Below are 18,911 nucleotides of genomic sequence, written 5' to 3'. Positions count from 1 at the left end.
GTGTAAACAGCTTAAGGTCAATAGTTATTTCTGGAATTAAATTAAGTTAATTTTTTTATTAGAAACATTCCCATAGTCTAATATGGAAGGAGGGAGCCCAGCCATATCCAGAAACCAGATATCAGAGACACTTTAGCGTGAACTGTTTTCACTTGGGCCAGTAAGAAACCATCTAGCAGCCACCCCGAACTGAACTTCCAAGCAATGCTCTTGCAGCCATCCACAGCACTTTCAAATTGTAATCAGTTTTGTATGGACATTGGACAGACACAACTCTTTTCTTCATCAAAAGTACAAATCTAGTTTGGGCATCATTGAGCTGTTCTGTGTGAGAATATGTGCCTTTTATTCTGTTGCATGCAATATCTCTATATGAATGAACAGTTTATGAGAGATCTGAGCTGATATTCTATTATTAAAAATGTCAGTTTTGGCAGAGAATCTTCTGATAGAGATATATTGAACCAATTTGTGTTTGTGCTTTTCTGTCAAGATAAAATAAAAATGACAGCAAAAATAATTAAAGCATGAAAGAAGCATTAACTATTTACAGGGAGGAAGCTCTGTTCACAGCACAGTAACAGTTGTTCCTGTGTAACAACACTAGATATCGGGTGTACATATTGTGTCTGCATCCCTGGCAACAATAACTTCTGAAACAGCTCTTACGAGGCTTCTTCTTGGACCGAAACTCAGTGATTTGACCCAAGAGAAGACAAATATGTTCAAAACCCCAGCAGAGCATCGCTCTAATTTCCCCAAACTGCATTAACAGCATAAAAGAGACCACAAATACTCTTTCCTCCAGGGCATTTCCTGCTAATTTCCTGTATATGGTAGAATTTCATAAATGTCCCTAAAGGGAGCTTTCCAAAGACGGAAATGAGAAGAAAAGAGAGATATAACAACCTGGCAGCAGGGAGGAGAAGCAGAAATCAGAGAGAGGACGAGAGACATTACATTAGAAAATCCCGCTATTAATCTTGTGGTGAACGTCTGTTTCCGGCTGTAGTCTTAAATCACAGTGCCACCCCTCTTCTGCTCTCTCCTGGGAGAATATATTTCCTCCACGCCGGCCGCACACACAGCAGGTCACATTTTATTACCCTGTGTCAGTACAGTTCCTTTAGCTCATAAAACAGAAGTATATCTTTATCTCCACTGCTTTGCTTTCCTCCTACTTCCCCTGCACTCTCACTGTCTGATGCTGACGGGTTTGGCTGCAGACAGCAGCAGTGATGGCGAGAGAGTTGTTTTAGTTAACTATAGCAGAACTAAAATAACTGACTCAACTCTTGCTGAGCCTAGATGTCATAACATCATGTGTGTGAAACTCTAAGAACCAAGAATGTTTGGCATGACATGAATGTTGAATCACAGTAAAACTGGAGGGTTTTTCGACCAGGGTCACTCTTGAATCTTTTGCTTTTTGAATTAAACCGCAAACAATTGAGCTGAGCCTGTCTGGTATCATTTGGAGCGGGATCGATGTGGTGCTGAAATAGAGTCCCTGTCAGCTTATGACTCCTCTGCTTCTCCCTAACGCATAGAAAATGTGACACTATGGTGCACATCTGATGGCAGTTTCTTTACATGCTTATTTTTTTCCCCTTATTATTGATTGCAGTTAACTCAAATGCAATTAGATCAAATAACTGCGATCAATAAGTTTGTGACAGACCTACTTACATTTATTTCATTTTTGTGAATTCAAGCTCAACATTAACACACATTTAGCTTCATTGTTTAAAATGATCTGACTACAGAATGATCTGATCTAAATTTGTTCAAGTTAATTTATAATCGACATGAATCTTTCTTCGTCCACTATCTTGGATTTATACTTTTTCAGTGCCTTGCGGTCCTGAATACATTCAAACTAAATTTGGCCAAAACAAAGTTAGTTTGTTGAAACTTTACACCACCTCGGTTCTGCCACTGGTTCATGATGATTACATAATATTTGCTTTACCTTTTGCTGAATAGACATTATTATTTATTTGAAGTGGAAATCTTTAGTAACGATTGCTCAGCTCTTTCTAACTTCTGTTTACTCCTGAGTGAAGAACATCGCAAGAGGAACTGGAGCTATGGTGCTCTCTGTGGCTGCAATGATGTTGTCCAGCCGCAAGCATGATTTGAGGTATAAGTCATGTCTGTAGTGTGGCACAAGTTACACGGTACGTTTAACAGGAATTGAACAATCCCTTAAACCTAAATATGTGCAATAATAAAAGTTATGTTGCACTTTTAAATAGGTTCTAAGCCATCTATGATAGATTCAGCTCTTGACTTCTGCTCAAAGAGGAACCATGCCAAAAAATGTTTGTAATGGCATTATTTGTGACCCTGGACCACAAAACCAGTCATAAGGGTCAATTTCTCGAAACTGAGATTTATACATCATTTGTATGATGGATTAATATTTAGATTTATGTTTGTTTTTTTAGGAGGACAATATTTGGCTGAGATCTGGAATCTGAGGGTGTAAAAAACACAAAATACTGAGAAAATCACCTTCAAAGTTGTCCAAGTTCTTAGCAATGTATATTACTAATAAAAAATTAGGTTTTGATATACATGTATTTACGGTAGGAAATTTACAAAATATCGTCATGGAACATGATCTTTACTTAATATCCTAATGATTTTTGGCATAAAAGAAAAATCGATAATTTTGCCACATTCAGTGTATTTTTGGCTATTGTTAAAAATATACCCCAGCGACTTAAGACTGGTTTTGTGCTCAAGGGTCACATATTTTCAACACTGAGTGAAGTCTTGAGCTTGTGTGTTTCAGCACAGATCTGTGGGGTGTTTATAGAGGCTGCAGTGAAGCGGTCTCCTCCTGTCCAGAGGGAAACACACAATCAAACAGCAGCGATCCTTCAGCAAACACACTGCTAGTGTTCATCTGCACACAATGACAGGGACTCACGTCGAAAGGAAGGACCTCCACCGTAGTGTTGAAGAGCTTGTCTCCAGGGTGCTCGATGTTTCCACTGCGGAAGAAATACCTACACACACACACACACACAGAGAATTATACTGCATATGTTTCCTCATATATCATCTTATCATGAAGTTATTTATAGACCCTGCAGCACACAGTGGCCCCATTAGACATTTACACTACCGTTCAAAAGTTTGGGGTCGGTAAGATTTTTAAATGTTTTTTAAGGAAGTCTTATGCTCACAAAGACTGTATTTATTTGATAAAAAATACTGTAAAATATATAAATTTAAAATACCTCTTTTCTACTGTAATATACTTTAAAATATAATTTATTCCTGTGATGCAAAGCTGTATTTCCAGCATCATTACTCCAGTCTTCAGTGTCACATGATCCTTCAGAAATCATTCTAATATGCCAATTGGCAACTCATAAAAGATTTCTTATTATTATTAATGTGGAAACCATCACTTTTGATAAATAGAAAGTTCAGAAGAACAAAAATGATTTGAAACAGAAATCTTGTTTCATTATTAATGCCTTTTTTGTTACTTTTGATCAATTTAACTCATTCTTGCTAAATTAAATATATATACATATATTTTAAATATTACTGAGCCCACACTTCTGAATGGTAGTGTCACACTTTATGTTTTTGCATTATAGAAAATATCAAACCAAGTGGCAACGTAAAGAATGACAACCATACTTTTCATACATACGTTTGAAATAATAAACCACGAGATCTTGTGTATAACTTTGTGACACTTTGTGGTTGATGCAGTATCTTCCTTCTGTTGTTGCATTAAAATCAGCAAAACAGCAGCTGATAAAATATCTACAAATACATCTCAAAAAATTAATTCTGAGAAAACTCTGGTAAGCATTTGAGCACAGATGGCACCTGATAAAATGTCATCTAATGCAATGACTTTCATACACATTTAAGTGTCCAAAAACAATTTTCTTTCTCCTCTACGGATCACTGAAACATGAGCAATAACAAACACTGGCAGATTTCTGTCTATAAATACATGTGTAGAGCCGCTCTACAGTGTAAAGAACACCTGTGCTTGTTAAACTGTGACTCCTGTAGCATGAAGGAAGCTCTCATTCACACTGAGCACTAGTGGCTCTCAATTAAGCCTGAAATATGCATGGACTTTCCATTAGGTTAAAAATGTACGGATGACTGTGGCTCATGATGATTGATGCATTATCCAGCTGCTTTGAGTGAGCGTGATGGGAAAGACTGCGGGAAGAGCTCTATTATAAAACAGACAACATGCTCTCCGCTTCATTCATGGCAGCAACCTTACAAGTGACAAATATGAAACCTCATAACTGAATTGTTTGAAACACCCAAACTTTTTTTTGTTTGTTTTTTTTATCAGCCGATCCCCTCAGGTGTACATTTTATTTTTTAAGTACCCCCCTAAGAATTTACATTGATATTTTAAAAATTTAATGACACATTCACAATTCTCTGATGTTGGTTAATGGTCACATGACATGCAAGTAAACAAATACATTAGTTTTCAGTAAGATTTTAATTGTGATCTCAGTCCAGTTTACATTCACACTAGTGTTTTAAGACCACAATCAAACTGAATACTAAAAATAACAACAACAATAATAATAATGTTTTAAATATTCATAATTATCATTTTATAATTATAGAAATGAAGACAATTAAATGACAATTGTACTGTTAAATTAAAAATGAATAACTGATAATTATAATTATAATAATATTCATGCTATTTTACAAGTTACAATGCTAAAATGTATGTCTTTAAATACTCAAGCTTTTATTTTAACAGAATATTGGTAAAATGCTGTAAACTTTTGTACACAAAATGATATTATTTAATCAAACGTGTAATTTAGTTAATTCATGTTAAACACGCAGCACGTGCAGACTCTGAGTAAAAAAGGGTGATTTGATTGTTTTTAATTTTATATTTTTAACGTGAATGTAGATTTTGTCATTAATCACTTACCCCCATGTCGTTCCAAACCTGTAAAAGCTTCGTTCATCTTCGGAACACAATTTAAGATATTTTGGATGAAAACTGGGAGGCCTGTGACTGTCCCATAGACTGCCAAGTAAATAACAGTGTCAAGGGATGACACAAAAGAGCATACGCAGCATACGGTGATATGGACAGACACAGAGGAGACTTTCATACCTTTTATGGACCTTGACTCTGTTATTTATTTGGCAGTCTATGGGACAGTCACAGGTCTCCCAGTTTTCATGCACTATACAGTTATTTAATGAAACTGCAGCATTTGATTTGATAATCGCAATAAGGAATTATCAGAATTATCATGCAGCGCCAATGATTTATTTTAATTTTACATTCAAAATAATTCATTTTTAGTTTTCTATCAACTCACAAACCCCATCTACTACCTTCCATCAGCTATTGATATTAAGATCATCTTCCAAAACCTGAAAATCTCTTTCCAGTATGGTCGCTCCCGAACTTGCCCCCCCGTCCCTCTTCTGCCCCAGGCACCACTGAACTATGAACACCCCCCCCAGGCCCCCCCCAGGTCCCACATCCCCAGGTCCTTCCACTAACATACGATGTCATGCACCAGTCACTTTGTGCAGCATTGGTCTGCTCACTACCTCATTCACCATGGAACTGAAGTCATTCTACCTCTTCATCAGTCAGTTTTAAATAAAATAACTGCTCTTGAGCCCTTTGTCACTTTAATCAGACTGAATAAGCTTTTTTTTTTTTATGCACTAAAAATCTTTTTATCTGCACTGTTTGTTCACTGGTTTGCACTCTATCTGCCATGTGCCTTGCGCTGCTTTTATTTAACCATATTTTTATTTTATTTTTTTCTATGTCTTTTTTTACATTCCATTATTGTATAGTTTTATCTTATATTTTATATTTGATCTAGATTTTAGGCTCTACTGTTAGTGTTATCTGTATGCACCGGGGGTCTGAGAGTAACGCAATTTCGATTCTGTATGTACTGTACATGTGGAAGAATTGACAATAAAGCAGACTTGACTTGACTTGACTTGAGACACAAACACCGGGTAAGATTTTCAGATTCAGTTGGACTGTTGTTGTTGATGCTTTTTGATAGCTACATATTGAATTAATTTTTCAAGTGATCTCATCGCAAGGCATTCTGGGACTGTCTTCTCTGCACAGGAGATATTCAGTGCTGTCTTTTTGGCTAAAAGATGGCGTCTTAGAGAGCAGCATAATCATTCGGTCTACTGTTTGGCCTAACAGAGAACAGAGTCTTTGTGAAAGCATGTTGGTGTTCATGTAGGCGTAACCTGAGGTTTTATCTGAGAATCTGTCTGTATGTACCTCTCCACTCGGACAGGTGTGAAGAACCGGATGCGTATGAAGTCTCCGGCCACAGGTGTGAATGCCCAGAAGAAATCCTCTCCCAGATAGGCCTTCTCCAGTGTGAAATGCTGGTATGTCTTCAGACTGGTGGTGACCTCAGCTAGCGGGTTAGCGTGACCTTTATGCAACGTCTGCTTTCCGAAATCCTTATCCTGACCAAAACAAGGATAATTCTTCAAATACAAGCACTTTATGTCAAACTAAAAGATTTCAACCTTTTTTATGGTTGCTATATGAAGTTACATTAAAAGTGTCCTGACATTTTTCATGCATTCATTATTTTATTTTACTACTTTTCAAATGCCTTTTATGGTTAGATTTTATTGTCTGTGTTCCAGACTTTCAGGCTATGTCCACATTAATAATGGTGTTTTCATTTCATAACACTCTCAGTCCACACTAGCAGTTTCCAAAAGTTGCTCGTCCATTATAAAATCTCACTGAGATGACAAAGACCAGACTTAATAAAGTTCTCTCGCCATTTCTCTGCCATCAGTATTTCATTAGCAAAATAGCCCACCCAAAATATCACTGGTGTGTCTATGTAGCACAACAAAATCATAACTCCATGTTTGGTCTAAAAAGCAATTACTTTCTCTCTATCTCTTTTGCTAGTGAATTTATTTGTCATCTTTACTGGAATGTTATATGAAGACTGACTACATAACTACTAACTACATTAGTTAAGTTGAACAATAATTCTACAGCATTTATTGATCTTAGTTAATGGTAATTTCTACATTTATATTTACACTGTGAACTAACATGTTCACATTAACTAATGTTAACAAATGAGACTTCAATGTAAAGTGTTACCTTATTTATCCGCACGGCAAAACTAAACATGAGCCGTTTTAGTGTGGACGGAAAGGCAAAACAGAAGACAAATTAATTTTCAAATTTATCAGGATGAATGTGGATGTAGCTTCAACGCTAAATATTTACACTTACACAAAAGTATTCATTAGTACATTTTTAACAATCCACCGAAAGAACTGCCAGCTTTCACATCAACCAAACAAACTGAAATCTAACGTCAAACAGACTTCAGTGTCAAAACACACCAAAGGTTGATAAACGTGATCGAACAGTCTAGAAAACGAATGACTAGAGACAGTGATTGAGGCAGGTTTTATGATAAATGTAGGAAATGGAGCGTCAGATGTATTCAACAGCTCGCTAGCCGAGAACTAAAATCAATAGGACACAGAACGGGCGGGTCATACGAGCACTCATGGCCATGGCAATGCTTCATTTGGAGAGAATAAAGACGGAGCAGGGACACATGCTGATTGAATAGGCCCTCTGCTGCCTTCTGGGTACTGTGATTTGCAATTTGGAAAATCTGAAGAGAAATGTCCACAGTCCTGTGGCAGACTGCTCTGCTTGAGGGTTACAAATGTATAAAAAGATTACACACACACACACACACACACACACACATATATATATATATATATATATATATACATTAATAGTCAAACGTTTTTGAACAGTGATGTTTTTAATGTTTTTTTTTTTAAGAATTCTCTTCTGCTCACCAAGCCTGCATTTATTTGATCCAAAATACAGCAATAAGCCCCTTGAAGCTGTTGTTTACAGTGAATTTATAACAGCTAAGGGGCGTTGTTAGGCACGACGTGAAGCGGAGTAAAACCTAAAACCCCCTTAGCTGTTATAAATTCACTGTAAACCACGTCTTCAAGGGGCTTATTGCTTTTATAAAATGGTTATTCTAAATACGTAGTAAGGTTTCACAGAATAAAACAGAGCAAATAAAGAGTAATGATATAAATAAAAACAGTATTCTTCCACCAAACAATGCAGTTCCTCAGAAACAGTTGTGGTTCCAACAAAGTCCAACACACAGAAGTAAACAAAGGTGTATGTTTGTAGTGTAATTTACAAGCTTCAAACGCGGCTCAGCCAATCAGAATCAAGGACCGGAACGATCCATTTTAAAATATTTTATTTAAAATTGATTTCTGGAATATATTTTAAAGTTGTTACTCCAGTCTTCGGTGTCACATGATCCTTTAGAAATCATTCTAATATTCTGATTCGCTGCTCAAGAAACATTTATTATTATTATTATCATCAACATTTAGATTCATTGATGAATAGAAAGATCCAAAGATCAGCATTTATCTGAAATAAAAAGCTTTTGTAACATTATACACTATACCATTTAAAAGCTTGGAATCAGTATAATTATTTATTTATTTTATTTAATTTTTTGGGGGAAAGAAATTATAGAAATGAAAAAGCAAGGATGCTTTAAATTGATCAAGAGTGATGATAAAGACATTTATAACTTCTATTTCAGATAAATGCTGTTCTTCGGAACTTTCTGTTCATTAAAGAAATCAGCTTTGAAATCAGAGGAATAAATTACATTTTAAAATATATTCAAATAGAAAGCAGTTATTCTAAATAGTAAAAATATTTCACAATATTACTGCTTTTGCTGTATTTTGGATCAAATACATGCAGGCTTGGTGAGCAGAAGAGAATCTTTAAAAATCTTAGTGTTCAAAAACTTTTGACTGGTGGTGTATAAATATAAAAAACACCTCACATATAAATAAATCCATTTGGTAAAAGATCACCTTGAGTTTCTGGATCTTTCCAGCGAGGGAAGAGTGTGTTCCAACGTGCTGGAAGAGAGACGGTTTAAAGCGGATGCGTAGGTTTGCTTTCTGCCTGTCACAATGTTTCTGTGGGACACAAAGAACATTTATATACATTATATAACACCTAAGTACACTTTCAACAGAAGTCTCAGATCAGAAACAAATTATCCATTGATCAATCTGGCCACATACACAGCATTTAAAAAAACTGGAGATGCATTAACATCTTACAATTTTTAATAAACCACAGGCAACAGTTTTTTCCCTGTTTTTATAGAGTCTAATCTCTGTGGGGCGTATGAATTATGTTCAGATACCTTTAGACTGCAGAGCTGCTGTGAGCAACTACCGCAGAGAGACGGTTTCATCATTTTCTAGCACCTCACTGCTTTAAAGAGATGGTTTGCTGAAAATGTATCATTTACTCATCCTAATTTCATTCCAAACCCATTCGATTCTCATTTATCTTCAAAACACAAATGAAGATATTTTGAGAAACGAGAGATTTCTGAGGCACCACTGAAGCTCCACTATACCAAAGATTTCAAGCTTCAAAAAGTTGATAAAGACATCAAATCTTGAGCAACAAGCAAACGCAGTTAAACTTTCGTTTACCATATTTGATGATATCTATGTATGTGTGATGATCAATGTTTATATGTGAATAAAAGCCTAAATGAATTCTGTTCATCATGATTATGAAGCAACCGTTGACACCTGATTCATATTGATTACTTTTACACTGCCTTTTTGTACTTTTTGAAGCGTGAAAGTTTTAGTGTAACGGACTTTCACTGGAGAATCTCTCAGGTTTCATTAAAATATCTTTATTTGTGTTTCAAAGATGAACAAAAGCGTTATGGGTTTGGAGCATGATCGTAAGTAAATGATGATTTTCTTTTTTGGGTGAACTATCCATTTAACAACTAGTTGTTTCATTCTGTTTGGATTTAATGTAAATTGGGTTGCTGGATAATACTGCTGTCTGAAAAAGAGGATGACAACCATGTGTTTCTGCAGTGTTAACATGGTCTTAATCATTCAGGTATGACTTCTAAATGCTAAGTCCATTTCTAGAAGTGTTGTTAACTTGCACCATATTTAAGATGATTAATTCACATTAATTAACGACATATTTACTATCCAGTTAGACATACTTGCCTCATCCCTCAAGGTCATGATACAACAAGGTAGTCATTAAAAAAGATATTTTATTGCTGATATACCTACAGTATATGTTTGCTATTGGAACATCACGGTCAAAAATTTCGGTAACACTGTATTTTAAGGTGTCCTTGTTACACGCTACATGTACTTACTATTATAATAACAATTAATTATGCATAATTACATGCAAGCCAAACCCTAACCATATAGTAAGTACATGTAGTTAATTAACAGTACTTAGTACTTAAATGTATAATTAAACTGTAACAAAGACACCTTAAAATAAAGTGTAACCAAAATTTCTAACAAACCTAATAAAACATGAGATAAAGTGACAAAAAATGAGACATTACTTATTCATATAGATTTCACTTCCTGAAAGGATGGTGATGCAATTACGATTATTTTTATTTATTTATTTTATTTAGGGCATGATTTGTGTGTTGAAATAGCTATGATGGTTGCAATAAAAATATGCATATTTAATAATATCTCAAGGAGAAAAATATACTCCAACACATAGCTATGACTTGGATCGGCTAATAATTATTAAAATCTTTACACATGTGTGACCCTGGACCCCAAAACCAGTCTTAAGTCGATGGGGTATATTTATAGCAATAGCCAAAAATACACTGCATGGGTCAAAATGATAGATTTTTCTTTTATGCCAAAAATCATTTGGACATTAAGTAAAGATCACGTTCCATGAAGATATTTAGTAAATTTCCTACCGTAAATATATAAAAACATATTTTTTGTTTAGTAATATGCATTGCTATTTTATTAATTTGGTCATCTTTAAAGGTGATTTTCTTATAAAAACATGCATTGCTAGAAGAAGATCAGATTTTCAAATAGTTGTATCTCAGCCAAATATTGTCCTCCTAACAAACCATACATCAGTGGAAAGCTTATTTATTCCGCTTTCAGAGAATGTATAAATCTCAATTTCAAAAATTTGACTCTTATGACTGGTTTTGTGCTCCAGGGTCACAAAGACACAAAATGATGATTCATACAATGAACGAGCAATAAGAATAAGAATTAGAATAACAATAGAAAAAGAGAGATGTATAATTCTTACCGCATCTTTTTCTGGATTGCACACCTTCACCCACATGATGTGGTCCAACAGCCAATCAATGGGCTTGTCTTTGTAGAACATTAGCATAAACTCCACGATCAACGGCAAGTCTAATGACTTGAACATTTTACCTGAAACGAGCAAAGCAGAGTCATGACTATCAACCAAACACGATTAATAACATCAGCTGAAACACGTGCTGGACTGAAGTGAAGAATCACAACTCACACGGATTTACACGTTCAACAAGGATTTAAACAAGGAACTCAAGTAAGAATGATGAAAGGCAAAAAAACATTTAATTAAATCAAAAGGAAAGGGCGCTCTGTGAGTAATTACATCTTCATATGAACGATTCAAGGCTCTTCTACTAAAGTGGTGCAGCAAAGAACTTTAGATGTTCTACATAAATTACAACATTTTTCTTAAAACATAAGATTAATTCAATTCGTAAAATGAAATTAGATCAGATTCAGGAGGAAGGATGTTTTTTTTTCTATAGCAGCATTTTTATTGGCCTCTAATTCAATTTTTCAAAACTGTTTAGATCACAGAGGAACTGATGCAACCATTTCTGCTGGTTTAGGGCAAACACTCAGCCAGTAAATCAGCTCGTTTTTGGTAATCTATAATACAAGAGACATCTGTTTTTATGCATTATGAATCACTGTCCAAAATCAACCACTCAGACAGTATCTCGCACAGAAACATCCTGCCTCTCCAGATGTCAAAACACATCAGGCCTGATCTGATCTAATGTCTTTTCATGTGCATGAACGTGTTTTTGTTCCATACAGCATACAGCCATACTACTCTGTGTCTGTAGTATGTAGTATGTAGTGTGCCGAAACCAGCGGCATACAGAGAACAGAGTTCACTGTGATTGCTACTGTTTCCCACATTCCTTGTTCTTTACTTGACCTGACAAATGCTAAAGGTGAGGTATGTAATTTTTGTTTTACATATTTAAATACTTTCTCAAATTGCAGTCTTATATACAGAAACATATACAGTTTAAGCCATTCATAGCCTGATGTCCCTGACAAGTATAGACACTGTGTTTCTAAGGCCAAAGCACTGGCCTGGTACAGTATTGAAGATTTCTTAGCCAGATTACAGACAAGCATCATAAAATGGAAAAAATGAGTAAAAAGGAAATACAACAACATGAAATATATAAAGGGCAACTAGGGGTTTCCCTGAAGTTTAAATTCTTCTATTAAATATTAAATAAAAATTCAAGGCATTCTTCTTAATTTAGGCGAAGTTTTATTCAGGAATTTATTCTTACTCAAAAAGAATTTTTGAGGAAAGGATAATAATTATATTAATTGCTAAATCATGTTAGATCTTCCATAAATATACCAAACGTCACATGTTCCTTTATTAATTCAGAAAAATTCTCAAATTTAGAAAATAACCAGTAAAATCCTCGGAAAAGCAAATTTACGATCATAAAATTAATTTTCTGCTGTTTCCAACAGCCCATCACAAAAAGAGCAATTGTTAAAATCTATACCATTTTAGTTCCTTGTCATCATTTTGCTTTATTTGATGTTTGATTCATTCCCTGTTACCGCATACTCCGGGGTTTCCTTACGCTTTTGTGCACATGCATACCGTTCAAAAACTGCCATTCTTGTGGATATACTAATACATATATATATATAAAACCACAGGTTGAGAGCTATAGTTCTAACCATGTAAGTTTGAGATGCTGTTTGCGAATGTTTTCTTGAACTGTGGATGCGCGAAACACTGAATCGTTGAACTATGTTGGTAACGATGGAACTTGCGACCATACTTGGCTAATGATGCTTTTGGGAAACACACCTCAGGTTAACACAGGAGCACACTCAGCCAATGGCATGAGATTATGGTGTGGCTTTTTTTTTATCAGGCCAATGGAAGATGGGGGGTGCGTTTAGGGAAACCTACATGTAACCAATTCTTTTTGCAGTTCTGTTTATTTAGGAGATTTTATTTAAAAACTGTTTATTCTAACTAGAAGCCACTGAATGAAAAGTATGACCATGTAGCATAAAAAAAGTTTGAAACATTTATAGTTACAAGCTGTTTCATATACTACAGTATTTGTAAAATAGCAGCTAGAACACAATATTCTGTATATTATGTATATAAACAAAAAACGATAGTCCATTCTGAACATACTGGTTCAATGTGAATGACCACTGATCCCGGGACAGTGCAGTTTCATTGTCAATGTTTGACAGGGTAACACTGAGACAGATGTACTCGGGATGGTTACAATGCTTACTAAAGGTTTGGAAGGGCTTAGTGAGTGGTTTAGTATCATCGGTAAGATCACTCATGAGTGCATGTACTGCCCACGGGCTAACATTGACCATTAGTTCTGGAGTATTGATCTGAGTACACACAGACACACAGACACACAGACACACACACTTCAATAAACTCTTTATAGATCTTTTATGGCACAGAGAGATTAAGCAGCTCTGCAAGTGCCTTTGCTTTTAGACTGTATAATATCTTCTGCTTTCCACTTGTGAAAAACTTTTGCAGCTATTCAAGGTTGTGTGTGTTTAATAAATGTTCTCTCCATCGAGAGCATATGCTGCTTCACCTTCATGTCATCCCTGAGAAGCGTGGCGGCTGGTCACACACACACACACACACACACACACACACACACACACACACACACACACACACACACACACACACACACACACACAGTTCTGAAAGGCTAAATCTACAGCGAAACAGCCTCATCTGAAATTGTCAAATCAGTATTCACCTCCACATTTATTCAGAGCCAGATTAAACAGCCCTGTCTATTTGTCTTTCTTTCTTTCTGAAATAAATGAGTACATTATTACAGATGTGAGTTATCTTTAACTGACTTAAAGAAAAGTTTCTTTTCCTCTGATGTTAATGTAATTCTGTGTGCAATTCTTCTCTTATCACTGTAATTTTTAGACAACATAAAACTGATTTTCATAAAACTGACATTCTTAAAAGATGTTTCTATTTTTTTTTTTTACTGCACAAATGTTTTTATTATTTTTAAAATAAAGGAAACACTTTATATTAAGGAACAGTATTCACGTTTAACTAGATGCTTATTAGCATACATATTACTAGCATATTGTCTGTTTATTAGTACTTATAAAGCACATATTATGCGTGACTGTATTCTGGCTCCCTTAACCCTACACATACCTAAACTTAACAACCTTACTAACTATTAATAAGCAGCAAATTTGGAGTTTATTGAGAGAAAACTCTTAATTACTGAATAGTCAATATGTGTTCCCTAATCTAAAGCATTAGCAAAATAAATAATAAATTAATGTAATAACTATATTTTTAATAAACTTTGCTGTCACTGAAGTCACAAACCAGCTTGAATATATTCCATATTACGAATGTAAAAATGGGATGTAAACAGCATTTAAATTTGACTTCAGAAGTGAAATGTGTGAAGGGGTTCAGGCTTAGCTGGTCTATGGTCTGGTTTGCCCCTGCTGGTAGCTAATAATGTGTAAATAAGGGGTTATATTTTTATAGCTTTTTGAATGTAGAGACACAACAGCATATGCATGAGTTTTGTGGGGGCTTTTATTTCGTGATTCCACATCAGACAGTCCTGAAAAGGTGTAACTGACACTGTAGTGTACTTTCAATCTGAGGTTCAATCTAGGATTTATATTTTATAGCCTTTTGAATGTACAGACACAGCAGCATATATATGAGAGCTGGGGGTGAGGCTCTTATTTTGTAATATATAGGAGTAATGGAGGGCTTTTATTTTGAAATTCAACATCAGACAGAGACGGACTGTGATGTGTCATTTTCCAGTGAAACTGGGTTGGGGTGGGGAAAAAATGTGTTCGCTGGAAGAGCTCAGTTATTTGAACAAGCTAATCAGGAGCTAAGGTCAGTTACAGATGAATGCAGCGCATTGATGAGGCAAAAAAGTCATTTGCTTTTTCGAACTGTAAATCATGCAAACGTTGTGTGGAACACCCATGATCGAAATCGAAAGGAATTTTAGTTTTAGGTGTAAACATTAGGAGTTTGATTTTGATGTTAGATTTGGTTAATATACTTTTTAACTGAATCAAATTTAGATTACATTGGTTTAAGTGAAACATGGCTTCACCACAACATTCCTACAAATATGATAAATATTCCTGGTTATAAATATTTTAGGAAAGACAGATTAAGGGGAAGTCATGGCCTAAAGGTTAGAGAGTTTGACTCCTAACCCTAAGGTTGTGGGTTCGAGTCTCGGGCCGGCAATACCACTACTGAGGTACCCTTGAACAAGGCACCGAACCCCCAACTGCTCCCCTGGTGCCGCAGCATAAATGGCTGCCCACTGCTCCGGGTGTGTGTTCACGGTGTGTGTGTGTTCACTGCTGTGTGCACTTTGGATGGGTTAAATGCAGAGCACGAATTCTGAGTATGGGTCACCATACTTGGCTGTATGTCACGTCACTTTCACTTATCATCTAGTAAGGGCGGTGGAGTTTCGGACAATATTAGAGAAATTTTTAAGTGTACTGAAATTGAGTTAAATAGGAAACTTGAACGTATAGCCATTAAAGTGATACTTTCTCCTCGTATGCAATTTAATATTGTGGTCTTATATAATCCTTACATAAAGGGAGCAGTGTGTAAAAATCGAGGATACAAAATCAGTGTTTATAAGGAACAAAACGGGTTTACCTCAAGGCTCAATTTTAGGTCCATTGCTTTTTAGTTTGTTTATAAATGATTTGCTTGCCATGTAGTTGTCCAGATGTTGAATGTCAGCTCTATGCTAATGATACAGAAATATACACATCTGCTAAGTCATCAGCTATTGCTAAAATTAGCAAATGGAAAAGATATCCAGATGGCTCCAGGAAAATAATCTTACATTAAATGTTAAGAAAACTGTTTTTGTGTTTTTCTAACAGAAAGAAAACAGAAAAAATTTAAATTAGGGTACTTAACGAAGAAATAGAGGAGGAAAATTAAGTTAGTTTTTTTAGGAGTAGTTCTGGATTCATGACTTAAATTTGACAAACATATAAAAAGACTTTCAAAAATATTTAAGATGAACTTAAATCGTTTTAAACTTATTAGGCATTACATTACAACTGAGGCAGCTCATATGTTCCTGCATACAATGATTTTGTCCCGTATCTCATATTGTATTACAGTATGGTCTCAAACTACCGACTTTTTAATTAGAAAAATTGAGATGCTGTATAATCAGGCTTTAAAAATTGTGGATAAAAAGCCAAATCAATGGCATCACTGTCATATTTTAAAGAAATGGCATATGCTTAATTAAAAAAATGTATCATACATGAAATTGATTTTTAAATGCTTGCGTAATAAGGCACCTTCTGTTTTATGTAATTTGGTAAAGATACACGTGATACTGGCCGAACCACTAGGAGCACCGAGGTTGGAAACTGCAGGATTGGGTTTTGTAGAACATCACAAGGGCAAAGAGCATTTTCTGTAAAGGGATCCCAACTTTGTAATATGTTGCCAAATGAGTTTAAAGTGATACATGATATAAAGTCTTTTACATTGACGGTTAGGTATAGGCTCAAAATAAACCAGACCTGTACGCATATTTAAATTTTCATATGCTTCCTTACTAGTTATTTATTAGGATGGGAAGAGTCTATAAAACTTGGGCTTGTAGTTGTTCTGCATTGTGTTTGTAATGTATGAGGATATTTGTTTTTTGTTAGGCTACAGATATTTTTTTATAATTATTTTGGTTATTTATATAAAGCCTTTCTAGGGACATGAGATGTGAATTTCCGTCAGCTATAATCTCTATGTGCAGTGCATTTTCTCCCAGTCTTTGACTGGAATTATGTTTATTGTATTGTCCCTATTCAAATAAACGTATAAAAAAATTTTAAGAAGTCAACTCGCACATCGTTAAAACAACAATTACATTCGCACACCCCATATGTCCAGTAATGTTCTCATTCCTTTCTTAAATTTCAGTTTTCCACCTGTAATAATGACATTGTGGTGACGTTCTTATGTGTTCAACTCGTAAATACGATCTTTTAGACATGACTTGAATGCACCATAGTCACAACCCTGAATATGCCAACAATCAGCACCATAACACCCTAGCAAACTAGCTATGCTCAAAAAATCACCTACAGCAACAACTACTCAGAGCACCCTAGTAACCTCATAGTAGTGGTTTCCCATTTTACCCATAAATCCTAGCATTATGGTGGTGAGATTAGTATGGGCAAGAGCTCTTCACAACTACTTCAGAATAAGTAAAAATGGAGTTGTATGTGTGATTGTGTGTGTGGGTGGGTGAAATGACAAAGTGCACACACTGTGTGTGTGTGTGTGTGTGAGATATGGTCACAGAGCAGCATCAATCACAGCTTCAGTGCTGCTTTGGGACCTATTAGAGTAAAAGAGCAGAGAAAGACTCTAGAGAAATGTGTGTGTGTGTGTGTGTGTGTGTGTGTGTGAGACAGAAATGAGCTGACTTAAGAAAGGTTCTAATACTCAGAACCAACTGGGTCATATGCCCTGGTCATCAGTGTAAAATGCATCATGGGGATTTATCTTTGCTTTGGCACGTCAAAATGTTTCTTCTCTGCTCTTAAGGCATATTACTCTCAACCTAATGTGGATTGGCAGGCTTCTTGCTTAGATTAATTTATATAAAATTTTAGAAGTCATAATTCTTGAGTGGTGTTGGTAAGGATTGAGGCTTGTTTAAAGTTATTTATTTTTTTTGTTGCTGGTTCAAGATGCCCAACCAGCTCTTAACCAACATGTGGTCTACAAGCAAGAAACTAGGACCATTAGCAGATAGTCCAAAGTTTCAACCATCTAGACCAGCTAGAAGTCAGCAGGGCAGGTTATTTTGACTTGTTTGCTGGTAATCACATGAGGCGGAACATGACTAAAGGCCATGAGCTCAAACCAGATCAAAAGCAAACAGATCCCAGAAGAACCCACACTAACAGACTTATGTTTGTCTCTTGACCACTACGATGAGAATGATGTCAGAATGGTTTGTTTAAATTTAGTCAGCAAACAATGAACAGTTTGTTTGCAGTCAGACCTTGTGATAGAGTAAAAATACCCATTGAATATGTATTTGAGTATTTGTCAAACCCAGACAACATCAGTCAATAATGCAACACGGATGATTAGTTGCTTTAGGTATCATATACATTTTACAGCATTTATTGAAGTTAATTTATAGATATGCTATTATTCATTGCTCGTTCATGATGTATTAATTAATACTAACATACAAAGAAGAAAAGGGAAAACACAGATTATCCGATTTACTCAACCACATTATTTGTGATCTATACAATATTATTATTTTTCTTTTAAACTTGATTCCTTGGTTTTTGATTAGTGTAATTCTCTATATGCAATCTGCTAGATTAAATTATGGAGAGTCAATGTGAACCAATCAAGTACATGAAAATGATTTTAATGTTGATAATCTGAAACTATAACTGAAAGCATGCTTTAAATGGGGCTTAAATTATAAGTGAAATTAAGTATCTGTTTTTTGAAAAAGATGGGAAATGTTTTTATTTACTGTATTTTGCATTGTGTTTAATTTTATTATTTTGGGGAAAGTGTTTTATAATTTTTTTTGAGTTATTTTTAGATTATATGT

General features: G+C 35.2%; 1 protein-coding gene across 1 annotated transcript in view; it reads right to left on the bottom strand.

Annotated features, from left to right (window-relative positions):
• LOC109059926 (alpha-1,3-mannosyl-glycoprotein 4-beta-N-acetylglucosaminyltransferase B-like) overlaps positions 1-18,911 on the bottom strand; it is a 122,642-nt gene that overhangs the window by 5,407 nt on the left and 98,324 nt on the right. Inside the window, exons 9-12 of the mRNA XM_042769687.1 lie at positions 11,234-11,364; positions 8,956-9,063; positions 6,305-6,498; positions 2,939-3,017 (exon numbers count right to left, since the gene is read on the bottom strand). Of these exons, the coding sequence (XP_042625621.1) occupies positions 2,939-3,017; positions 6,305-6,498; positions 8,956-9,063; positions 11,234-11,364 (512 nt within the window). The remainder of the gene's footprint in view (positions 1-2,938; positions 3,018-6,304; positions 6,499-8,955; positions 9,064-11,233; positions 11,365-18,911) is intronic.

This window comes from Cyprinus carpio, chromosome A14 (assembly GCF_018340385.1).
Source record: "Cyprinus carpio isolate SPL01 chromosome A14, ASM1834038v1, whole genome shotgun sequence".
NCBI classification, from domain to species: domain Eukaryota; kingdom Metazoa; phylum Chordata; class Actinopteri; order Cypriniformes; family Cyprinidae; genus Cyprinus; species Cyprinus carpio.
This window is presented reverse-complemented; position numbering and strand designations above follow the sequence as displayed.